This window comes from Balearica regulorum, chromosome 2 (assembly GCF_011004875.1).
Source record: "Balearica regulorum gibbericeps isolate bBalReg1 chromosome 2, bBalReg1.pri, whole genome shotgun sequence".
Taxonomy (NCBI): Eukaryota; Metazoa; Chordata; class Aves; order Gruiformes; family Gruidae; genus Balearica; species Balearica regulorum.
The window spans coordinates 73,950,937-73,963,044 of NC_046185.1; the positions used below are offsets into that span (position 1 = coordinate 73,950,937).

The 12,108-nt window shown below is 39.2% G+C and overlaps 1 protein-coding gene across 12 annotated transcripts in view; it reads right to left on the reverse strand.

The window, feature by feature from the left end:
* FHOD3 (formin homology 2 domain containing 3) overlaps positions 1–12,108 on the reverse strand; it is a 427,406-nt gene that overhangs the window by 356,493 nt on the left and 58,805 nt on the right. For all 12 annotated transcript variants that reach the window (XM_075744719.1, XM_075744713.1, XM_075744720.1 and 9 more), the window contains exon 3: positions 8,664–8,728. In XM_075744719.1, coding sequence (XP_075600834.1) covers positions 8,664–8,728 — 65 coding nt within the window. The remainder of the gene's footprint in view (positions 1–8,663; positions 8,729–12,108) is intronic.

Genomic DNA, 12,108 nt, shown 5'->3' on the forward strand with positions numbered 1-12,108 from the left:
TGCATCTTAGAACATCTCAGGGAGGTAGGAACTGTATTTATTCTAATTCCACTTGAGCAAAATCAGTATCCCTCCAACTGTCCTCACAAAGAAGGCTAAATCAGTGGCAGGGCTAAGAACGACATCCCAAAGAAATACCATTTCCTATTCCAAACCTACAGCTTCTAAGTACCAGCTCCTAATTTCTCTTCAGTAGTTTAGGTGCTTAATTTTGTTTTATCCTCACAAGTTTTGCAGGGTAAAGCTTAAAACAGGCCTGAGTGGTGCACAGTTTCAAGAGAACTAATCTGAATCCAATTAATTTGTTTGGTTTGTATCTTCTGTATAGAACAGGTTTAGATGGAGACACGAAACAAAATCATTCTGTTCTTTTCTGAGTGTAATGCTAATTTATTTGGAAGATATTTAATAGGAACTTAACCTTTTTTTTTCCCAGTTAAGGGCTTGAACATGCTGTGCTTCAGTCTACAGCACGAGTTTGACTGTCTCAACACAGACCATAAGAGTAAGAACGACTTTGGCTGTCAATACAAAGATCTATAAAGTGGGAAGCGCAAATAGCTAAAAAGGGAAACTACAAGAAAACTAACAAAAAGGGAAACTACGTGAAAACAAACAACAGCTATTGATGTTAAGAGGTTCAATGAAATTTGTTTTTTTATTTTCCTTTTAAGGAAATTACACAAACTCCTGCATTTAATGACATTTAGGATACTCCCTTGAAAATTTGGGGATTGTTATGATGAAGCAAAAGCAAGTTTGTCACACTCATACCTAGCTATATGGCAGTAATGATTTCTGTAGATTCCTACCTTAGCAGGATGGCTACAGCCACCCCTCAGCAAGTCACACAAGTCCCAGCCAAGTGACCCGAGAGTCATGAGCTGTGATTCGGGAAAGACTGATGCCCAGGACAAGCCGTGAGGTGAGAGAAAGGCCTCATCAAGCACAAGCAATGCTGAAGGGAAGCTTTACACCTCAACACGGACCTGCAAAACCCCAGTTACCCCGCATCATCAGTAGCAGAACAAACTGATGAGGTTGCCTTGATCATGGAGTTTTGCAACTTTAAAACTGATGTGGTGGTTCTCCAAATGTCCCCCTGCCCACTGTGCGCGCACACACACAGACTTCTCAAAACACTGAATAACAAAGAGCTCCCACAGGTCACACAGGACCAGCCTTGGCAACATCTGCGCTAGAATTGCAACAGGAACATATAGAGACAATTCCTAGGCTGCGCTCTTTTATCATTGGGCAAGCACTTCTCAATTGAATTGAAGAACATAGAAGCCACTCAAAAATCATCTATCAAAATAATAAATTATTTGCTTGCTTTTCTGTTAAAAAAAAGCAAAACCACAAAGACCTCATCATAGTAAATACTACTGTTGTTACCAGTTATTTCCAGAGTTAAACATTTTTGGGATCCACTAGGAGCAGTTATAAACAGTTTAAATTCTACAAAGTTCTTCTCCTTCATCTCAGAGGTTAAATTTACAATGACTGTTTCCCCTTAGATTACAAAAAGGTGGTAAATCTAGTCCTAACAATAGCAACATGGTTCTCTTCAACATGAAATTTTAGAAACTGCACTGGCATTTTACTCTAGTAACTTTGAGTTAATTTGCTAATTAACTTAAGTCCTCCTTTTTTGTGAATTTTTATTCATCAGCAGATGTGCAGTACTTTCAAAGCACTGGGTAGATGGTAATATGCAAAGAATAAAAACATTGCTGTATTTCGTTAGAATATTTTCCTCTTCAAAAAGACATATGGTTAGACTGCATGAAAAAAACCTATCCACTTAGAAAATCCACATTCATTCATTAAAAAAAAAAAAAATCTGAAACAAGAGTAAACGGGCTTGTGTTGGGGGGGGTGGAAAGCAAAGTATCATACTACTTATTTTCCTTCCTGGCTTTACGAGGAGATGGTTTCCTTTAAGGAAGATGAATGAGGATGTTTGTTTGTTTGTTCAGAAACAAGATTTGTTTTAAATCTCACTATGTTTTAAGAGTCAAAAGTAGATTCCTTCTCCCTTGGAAATTTTTACACATTGTAAGAAAAGAGAATTATTATGGAAATCTACGTTATCAAGGGGAAAAAAGAAAAAAAAATAAGAAAGATGATATCCCAATTCCATGACATTTCACACTATTTCTACAGTACTTCCTGGTGCAAATTGAGTCAGGTAAGCTTTCACATTTTAACACAAAGCTTCCCAAGATGAGAAACGCATCCCACTAGCACGCTCCACAGCAGTCCTTTCAAACTTGGAACAAGCCCCTTTGAAGCAGGAATCCACCACTTTAAAGCAACAACCCACTGCTAATGGAGGCTTTATCTGCTCTACAGCTTTTTGGTGATTCTTCTTGCTGCAAAGCCTATTTTAAGAATTATAATTTAAATGAAATATGCAGAGACAATTTTGGAAATTTCCCTGCTTTGTCTCAAACACCATCAGAAATCCTACAGGACTGGCCCAGAGGTTTCTCAGTGAGATCACGAAAGGCAAATCACGGTTATGGGGAAGTACTGTGGTTCATCCCATGAAGCACGCTGACTAAAGGCCTGCATGAGGAGTACAGCAAAAGTCTATCATTTCAGTTTAAAGAGATGCACATTTTTAAAGCAAAACCACAAGTTATTTATACGGATAGATTTTCACAAAGCAATCTGATCTGGGAAACAGGGAATTTTACTTAGAGTATCTGTGTTCCACATTCTCAGGAAAGAAAATTTAAATAATCCTAAAAAGCTGAAAAAGGTATTTTTATCATAGCCTTTGCAGCTATTTCATGTTTCACTCAAATTGAAAGAGAGCTGAACCAGATATCTCCAATCACATCTGGAAGCAGGCCCCAGTACTGTGTGCACTGTCTTAACTAGAACTCAAAGTATTCTATTTAAAAAAGTCTAACCTTAAAAAAAAAAATCCCCCCAAGGTCTGGCATTCCTTTTCACATTTTTTCAATTTGTGTGATGTCAGCTTACATCTAATAAACATGTTGTTTATTATCTTCATTAAGCCAGGACTTTTACCAAGTTACAGCAAGAGTCATAAGAAACATATCGTGATTACAAATCCATAACGCGTGCAGGATCCCTGTGTAGCACCATTAAATCCATTAATCACCATCTTTGCTGTCCCAATTATGCTAAGAAGATATTTGATAGAGCAATTTCAACTCACCTCCCTCTCTCCTGTTACCATCAGTGCAAAGAAGGCAAAACCACAGCGCTTCCGACAAATTCTCAAGGCACCTCTTTTGTTCCCTTTAAATTAAATCCGAATCGGTTGCACGTTTTGCTGAACTGCTAATGCTCTCCACATGTTCTGTCTCTCAAGCTGAAAATGTTTTCTATTAGTAATGTCTAACACTGAACAGAAAACTCTAAAATGTCCTTCAAACAACCCAAAGTACCTCTCTTTTGAGACTTTCATTTGAACGTACCACTCACTACTTGCCCAAATGAAGAGCTCAAAGAAAGGATCTAATGCCACAATTAAGCTTAAGGAAAGCTTTTTAATTAGAATCTTACTGTATTCAGAAACTCCCTTACCAAAAAAAAAAAAAAAAAAAAAAAAAAAAACCCACACACAACCAAACTGTGTATTTTAAATTCGATAAGCTATTCATTAGAAAAATAAGAAGAAATCAGAAAGTTCTGAAGTATGAACTAAAGGAGCTTCATGGTGTCCATGGTTATGAGAACTCTACTCAGGTGCTCAGCGCAATGCAAACACATATATGCCAGACAGCTGCAATACAATAATGGTATTTGTAGGGAGAAGCACCTCAAGTAAGGCAGTACCAATAACACGGGTTGTAGGCACGAGCTTAACTCTGCCCTTGGAGAATGAAACGCAACATGGTTTCACATGTTTCCTTAACCAAACTCACACTGTTTTTTCTATATATCAATACTGTACTTACAAAATGACAAACCATGTTTTTTCGCCACTTCTGTCCCTGTATGTTAACTTCTCTGCAACTAAGCACCAGATACGGTTACTGACATGTGACTTTGTTTTCCGGAAAGTACTGTGGTTCCACCTGGGAGGAACTTGCATCTCAAGCACCTGGACGGACAGGTCCTACAAGAAGGTTCGATATATGCATAAACAGGTGCAGGACCTAATCATTTCTGCTCTACTACATGCAACAAGTCCACATTGTGGATAACAGAAGAGAAACCTGTACATTCCCTCAGGTATCCCAGAAGAAAAGAAGCTCAAGAAGATATTTATGGCTACATTTCATAAAAGATATCAAGAGCAAGAGGATGTCAAAAAGACAATCCAAAGAGCTACGTGGAAAGGCTGGGTTATTGGTGCTAACACTGCTGGTTGAAGTAGATGCCCTAAAACAGGGGCTAGAAATGGCTGCCATGCCGCATGTTGTATCCCATACTGGGGAATAACCCACTGCTGAGCACCCACAGAAGGCTGGGGACAGGCAGGCACGCTGTGTATCACTGAAGAACTGTGCCTCAGCAAATCTGCAACTGCCTATGTGCAAAAGCCAACGGAACAGGATTATAAAAAGGTTATAATGACTAAAAATGAAGGTAAATTATACATTTAGCAAGACTCTTGTAATAATATCCTTGCACATCAATTAGGGACCTAGCTGTCTCAAGCTATGAAACTTAATACACACAAATATCTATGCAAATTATTATTTTTAATCTATAGAGAGATAAAAGCAAGACTTTGCATAAATACAGGAAGGAGCTAGAACCATACAAAAACATAACTTTATAACGCAAAAAAAATTAAATAACAATTGAGGCGTGGTGGTTTGGTTTTTTTAAATAAAAACTGCAACAAAGGAGAAGTAAAATTTAAAATACACCTTGCAACATTTGCTGACATTCCAAGCTACAGTACTCTGAGCTATCCCAGGCTAATACATGTATCCAGAATTACACTAACCTTTGTAATTTGCATTCTTCTTATGTTATATTGTATTAACACCTGAACCTCACGTCAAATTTGCTTTGGAAAAATCATTCTAAGTCACTGCCATTGGTCCCTGTTCAAACTTTATTGTCAGTATTGAGTGCAACACTCCTGACTCCCCATCACAGGCATAAATGTTTTATAAGAGGATGTAGGACTCTCTTAGGATAAACACTGCATCCAGACATGTAAGAGCAAATGGTCCCTTTTCCCTCAGAGATCACCTCAGATTTTGAAAGAAAACTACGATGAAGTAATGAACAGAGAAATGAAGCAGCTGCCGCAAACAGAGCTGTCCAAGCAAGGACACACAGAATAACACCAAGTCATTCTCCAGGAAGAGTGAAGCTTTTAAAGATCTTTAAAAATTCACTGTTAAAGAGTTGCTCTGACTTAAACCTTCCATTTAGTTTCAGGAGCTAAAGTTTTTGGCACTGTTGGTGTTATCCCTGTAAAGTTACATCCTCGTTTATACAGAACTTTTATCAAGGCTTCAGCTATGCCCCGTAATTGTTAAATACATGCACATTAAAATTATGTTAAGACACAACTAAATACAAACAAGGAAAGTCATACGGCTGCCAAAAATACCAGAAAGACTTTTCCCACAGGGTATTAACTCACAATAAATCTAATTTGAATAAAAGGTCAAGTTTGACAGATTGTGGAAAATAAAAAATTGACATTATGCGATTTCAGGTTTGATCTTCCTCCACTAAGGTCTTTTTACATCAGGTACAAAAGTACATCTATAATTTTCAATTACTTATGTTCTATGACCAAAATTGTTTTCAGCAACAGTCTTTTTATATAAGAGAACATTGTAAATATTATAGTTTGTATTAAAACCACTTAAATTTTATTTTTGAAATTATCTTCTCATTAATCCTGACAATCTAATCAGGCTAAAATGGGAAAAGAAATTGAGTGCTATTTAAAGGAAAATTTGCTCCCCCATGCTGAAAGTCCTTAGTTTGAATGTAAGACAAGAATTCAAATTCAAAGAAAAAAAAAAAAAAGAAAGTACTAATGCATTAAATTGAGTGAGATGCTTAAGAGTGACTGGTATGCAATAGGGCAGAAAATACCACTCACTAACAAATTCTGAACTCAAGTTACTAAGCTTTATTCCTTTCCTGCCCTGCTTAAAACAAAAAAAAAAAACAAAACACACCACTTGACATAGGACTTGCTAAAGCTTCCCAGGTCTCATAAAATATTGGCCTGTAGTCAATAGATCCTCTGACACTAAAGCCAAATGAATTCCCTGGAGATTTGAAGTCACTAATGATGGAAAAATTTATCTGAACATCTGAACATAAACACTTGCGTATTTCCCACAATTTAAAAGTACAGCATGTTAGGAAGAAGAAAAAAAAAATATTGGTCCAACTTCCAAAAGGGAAAGTTTATGACAGGAAAGCTATTTCTTTACACCTCTCAGCTTTTCAGAGCAAAGTAAAACCTTGAATGCAAGGATGACGGGAGGCTCTGCCGCAAGGGCATTACAGGACAAACCACATCTTCTCATCAAGCAGTCCTAGCTACCTATAAGGGACTTTGCAGAGTCAGTAGCATTGCTAACCACAATGCTTTCCATGGATATTGTGAAGACTGAAAGAAAATAACAAAGCGAGACGGTTTTATTCCACGTAACACCATCTCAGATTGCTCTAGCTCCCGGCTTCTGGCTTCTGCTCCAAATATGCAACACATCTTTTAACCTCAAAACCTAATGCTCATATTTCAAAGAAGACATTAACAGGCAGCTGATGTGAAAGTACGTGCAAGATGAAGAAAAGTACCCACTGTGCCAGTGAAACAACCCTCCTATTCTGTGAAAAGTTTAACCGCCAGGTAGGCACAGGTCACCAAACGAAGCCAGTACTAAGAACTGCAGAGAATCCCTGACTCTCTCAAACTATTGCATCCCAATAAATAAGATACTTTTGATACGTAGAAATGAAAAAGAAAAGAAGAGAAAAGAAACTGCATTACATCAAGCTACAGGCTGAAACAAAAACTTATCCTAATAATCTAAACTTCAGCGGGGGGGGGGTGGGGGGGGTGGGGGGGTGGAAATTAGAACCAGATCTTGCGTTTGGCTTTTCTGCCTGTAACGAACCAAGCCAAAAGCCCATATCCAAACACCTCTGCTCTAAGAGTTTGAAATCTGGATTCAAGTTTTGCAGCCTGGCTTCCACCGTACTCACCGTTGAATGTATCACCGCTGCCAGAGAGCAGCGGCACCTTCATAAGCATTTTCATACAGGAACAATTAAAATACATGCACAGTAATATGCTTAATTGCCCACAGTGAGCTTGAATGCAAACAGGTAACAACAAAGCAACCACACATGGAACCTCAGAACCTAGTGCACTCCAATTCCTCGAAGGCTGCACTCTGGACAAAGATTTTTTTACACAAAAATTGTTTTTATAAAACCTCACTCCAGGAAACATATGAAATCTTGTCTTGCTGCACTGGTCTGTTTTGCCAAAGATATTCCCAGACCTAACAAGAACAAGCTTCTCCAAGCTGTTCTTAATTTCATTCACATTTATAAAATCAGCCTAGACTTTGCAGCATCGCTGTTTCTGCTCTAATACTTAACACGTAGGCTTGCTCTACTGTACGTCCTCAAGCCAACGGTAGTAGAGAAGAATCTGTTCCTGCGTGAGGCAGCCTAGAGATCGTTCTCAATGGGAGGTATTCGAGGAATTCTGTAGGTTGCTTATGCTCAGTTCAAATTCCCAGAAAGGCCATTTCATAACATGTCCTGGGGGCAGGGGAAAGAAGTTTAGTTGCATTTAAAGCCTGAATCCTCCGACAGCAGTAGCACTGTGGAAATAATACAAAACTTAGACTTTCTCCTCCTCCTTTTAGGGCAAGTATTTATATTCCAATGCTTCAGCTATGATCTCCTGCAACAAGACCAACTATGAGCTAAACATATTAGGGTGTTGAATCTACTATGGAGAAGTTGAAAACAAACCAGGCAACTGTGGCACATACATATAGGATTTTATTTATTTTTTAAACCAGCCACCCATAATATCTATCATAATATCACCACAACACAAGCATTAGCTTTGCCACTAACACTCAGTGAAACACACTGCTCTGCAGAACACTGGAGAACATATTAATGCCATCACGGCACATCAACCTCCGGTTAAGCAACCTTAAAGCTCTTATGACACGCATTATGGCTTTCATTAGACTTTTCCTTATGACAGCATTGTTTTAACCAGTGTTTTTAAGACAGTGACACTGCGATAACGACAAATATGCAGCCAAGATCTGCAAGATGTGAAGTAACAAACACTACATGCTATTAAAATGCAGTAGTTAGCTGTCAGCCAACAATTCTTCAGATCCCCTTCCCAATTCAGAACAGCCATCTTCAGGCACACACAAAGGCTGTGGCAAGACAAAGAATCCAAGATTCTCCAAAGTACCCCCAACCATCACACTTCACTGTCAAATCCTCTATTTTCCTGGGCTGTTTAACATACTTTAAGAGAAATATAACTAATATAACCTAAATTTAGCACACAACAAAGCAAACAATTTATTTGCCATTATCTTTAACTTGGAACACAGCAAGCCTGATTCATACTCCCCAGATTTGCTTCTCAGAGATGGATTCTGTTTATTTGTTCTCTTTCAGGCATGTGGAACTTTACTTACCAATGCAGGCATGGACTCTCACCGACAGCTGGGTCCTCAGAATTATACTGTGCTTCTTGCCCCTCCTAAAAAGAGAAGAGAAGAAAAATATATAAAGGGAGGAGATAGAGAAGTTGGGAGTGAAGGAGCGAAGTTGAGCCTAGGAAAAAGGTGAGGGAAAGTATTACAAGTTATGACTTTGTTTCTCACCATCTAATTCTATTTTAATTGGCAATAAACTAATTTTCCGCAGGTCAAGCATGCTTTGCCTACAACAGTAATTGGTAAATGATCTCCCCGTCTATTTCAAACAATGAGTTTTTTCATCTTATTTTCCCTTCCTTCTGTTGAGGACAGGGAGCGAGAGAGCGGCTGGGTGGGCAGCTGGCCAAGATCAACCCACCACAACGACTCTCTGGAAATCTACATTAGAGAAGTACCAAGTGATGACTGCACATTTTAATTTTCACAGAAATATTTTAAAGCTAGGCATAGTACAGTATGAAAAGAAAATGCAAGTTCAAACAAGAGGTTGCTTACTTTTTCACAAATCTGCTCATGTACCCCAATGGGTCTTGAAAGTACAAAGATAGACCTGTTTTTCATGCAATGAGGCAAAACTGAGTCCTCCTCCACTCTGGCACTGTCTCAGTCTCATCCTGCTGTTAAATAGAATGACTTTATCTTCATTAGCTGCTACGTTTGTCACTTTTTTTTTAGACAAATTAATATTAGATGCATCTTTTCAATCTGGACAAGAGCACTGTTCTTGATTTCTAGGCACTCCACCTGCAAACTGGCATCAGGACACAACCAGCACCTTGCCGCTGTACCCATATCCGCTTACGTAATGGAAGGCAGAAAAGAAAGAAAAGCCAAATGTCTCTTCCATTTGGACAGCAGCATATTCTCTCTCTTTTCTCTGAAACTAAAGATGCAAATCCTGGACAACTAGCTCTAGACAGCCCTGCTTGAGCAGGGTGGTTAGACCAGATGTCCTCCAGAGGTTCCTTCCAACCTCAATCCTTCTGTGATTCTGCGAATTTATTGTGGGAAAACATGCAAGAAGCTAAACTGTTTTTAGAACATGTTCAGATGAGCTTAGTTTGTCATGCAAATCCTAGACCCATTTCTATATACAAATTAAAAGCAAATTAAAAACTAGCACAACCTTCCTCAATGATATGCATTATGATTCCACTGAGAGATTTCAGGGCCGATCCTTTTGCACAGACACCCAGCAGAATTTCCCACTGGCTGTTACTTCATCAGAACCAACAATTATTTTCCAGACAACACTTTGCTGTATTCCTGCCCACAGTTGTTTTGAGGAACAAAAATATTTTTAATTAATTTCAACAAGAAAAGAACATGTTTTATACCATCTCCCAAAAGATTTGCAGGGGAAGGGCAGGTCAGTGAAGCAGTGACAAGTATTTTTAGAAAAACGTCACTCTCAGAAGAATATAGGAAAAAAAAAACAACCAACCACCCAACACATTAAGCACCTGAAAAATTTGCTTAATGTGAAACTACATACTTTGTAATAAAGGATTGCGTTCCAGTTTCAGAACGGCAACCTTTCTCTATAGGTTAAAATAATAATAATTAAAAAAAAAAACTTTAAATTAAATTGGTCTTTGAAGGGTCTGCTTGAACAGCATTAGAATAAAGCAGAAAAAGCATGAACCTTCTCTTAATGCTGCTGCTGGTTTGCAGGTCTTTTGAAGTGCCAAGCAGCAACATGCTATTCCTCCAAAGAGCTGCCTGCAGAGTGGATTTTAATGTTTCCTGGAGTAATTCCATGTTTAGGACTGACTCTCTGCCCACCTAAACTCCTCCTGCCGAGTCAGTTGGACACAGCTTCTGCTTGCGCTCACATCCTGCAGACTGCCAACGGCTGCCCCTTCCCACAGGAATGACAGGACTACTCTGGAATATTTAATTTGCAAAGGACCTGCAAAATCTTCGACAGAATAGCAAACTTAAAATGCTAATAACGAGCATCTCTTGTTGATGTATCTCCTCACACAAGAGTCATTATATTCTTACTAGGATACACTATGTTTCTTTGAAAGACAATAAAATATTTCTAAACCTCTCCCCCTCCATTAGTACTTGAGACAAAAGGAAGAAAACTTTCCTACGGAAACAAAAGAGGAACGGGCTCAGCGATTAAGGTCTCTCTCTGGGACAAAGAAGGACCAATTTTCAATATCCCTGTTGCCGTAGCTTCCCTGCGCAGTTGCGAGCAAGTAAGGTGAGGCGCCCCAGAGGTGCCCATGTGCCACATTAAAAGTCAGACCTCAGCTACGCTAAGGATGTAAGTTTAGTTTCTCTATGCCTTGTATCCCCCATCTGCAAAACGGGGACCATAGCAGCTGCACATCTCCTGCTTCTGTTAGGACCTGGGTCTTGTTAAGCCCTTAAAAACATTGCTGGCACTTGAGTACCATACAGTCGTCACAGAAGGTCTACACAAGTGATTTTAAAGGGTGTATAGATTAAAAATTAGTAGACATGAGGGGCAAAATCAAAAAGTTGTTTATTATTATGCCATGATTATTTTTCAGAAGGCAACCTACAGTAAAATATTTCAAGTAGCTGTAATTGTTGCCCTTCTCTCTGAACCAAACACTTGACCACAAGATCAATAAGGAGATGAAATGTAGCAACAAAGACATCTAGTTATATTGGACTCCAAAAGCAAATTTGCTTTTTTTTTTCCCCTCCTAAAAATCGATTGTTAATTTATGGGGAGGGTTTTCAACTAGACACAAAGCAAAATACATTTGCTACTGAAAGGAAAGCATGGCCATTCTGCCTGCTGCAGCCTCACAGGTGGCCTGTTGCTCTGCAGGATGCTCACGGGCAGTGGGAGCGAACAGCCGACTTACTTGCGACCAGCCACCATTTCAGCGTGAGCAGAGCGCTGAGGCACTTCTCAGACCTTCACTGAGCAAGGAACACCAGCAGATTCACCCTTGGTTTTGCAAGCCCTGCCAACCCACATCAACGAACGGGTAGGCCTTCCACACTATGCCATATGATTTCTCTTCTCTGACCATTGCACGACCATATTTTCACTCTCCTGTGACTACAGGATGGGGGGAGGAAGAAGAGGGGGACTTAAAACTTTCAGATAAGCATCAGCTAGACATCCCTTAGAGCACTGGAACATCAGGAAAAGCAACAGAATAATGGTATAGAAGAGTCAGCACACATATGACTATTAAAGCACATGCAAGATCCTTGGGCTCCAGAGCCAGGCTGACTAGGAAAGAATAAAACCATACTGCAGTCTGGGCTGTGCAAAGCTGCCTGTGAAGACCTCTGTCAACAGTCATAGAACAGGAAGCAAGAGGAAAAGGATACGCATTTTCAGATCTTGCCGTAAGGCTGACAAATAAACAAACACAGAAAAACAACATCATCATCTTATATGTCATTATATAGTACCTGCACA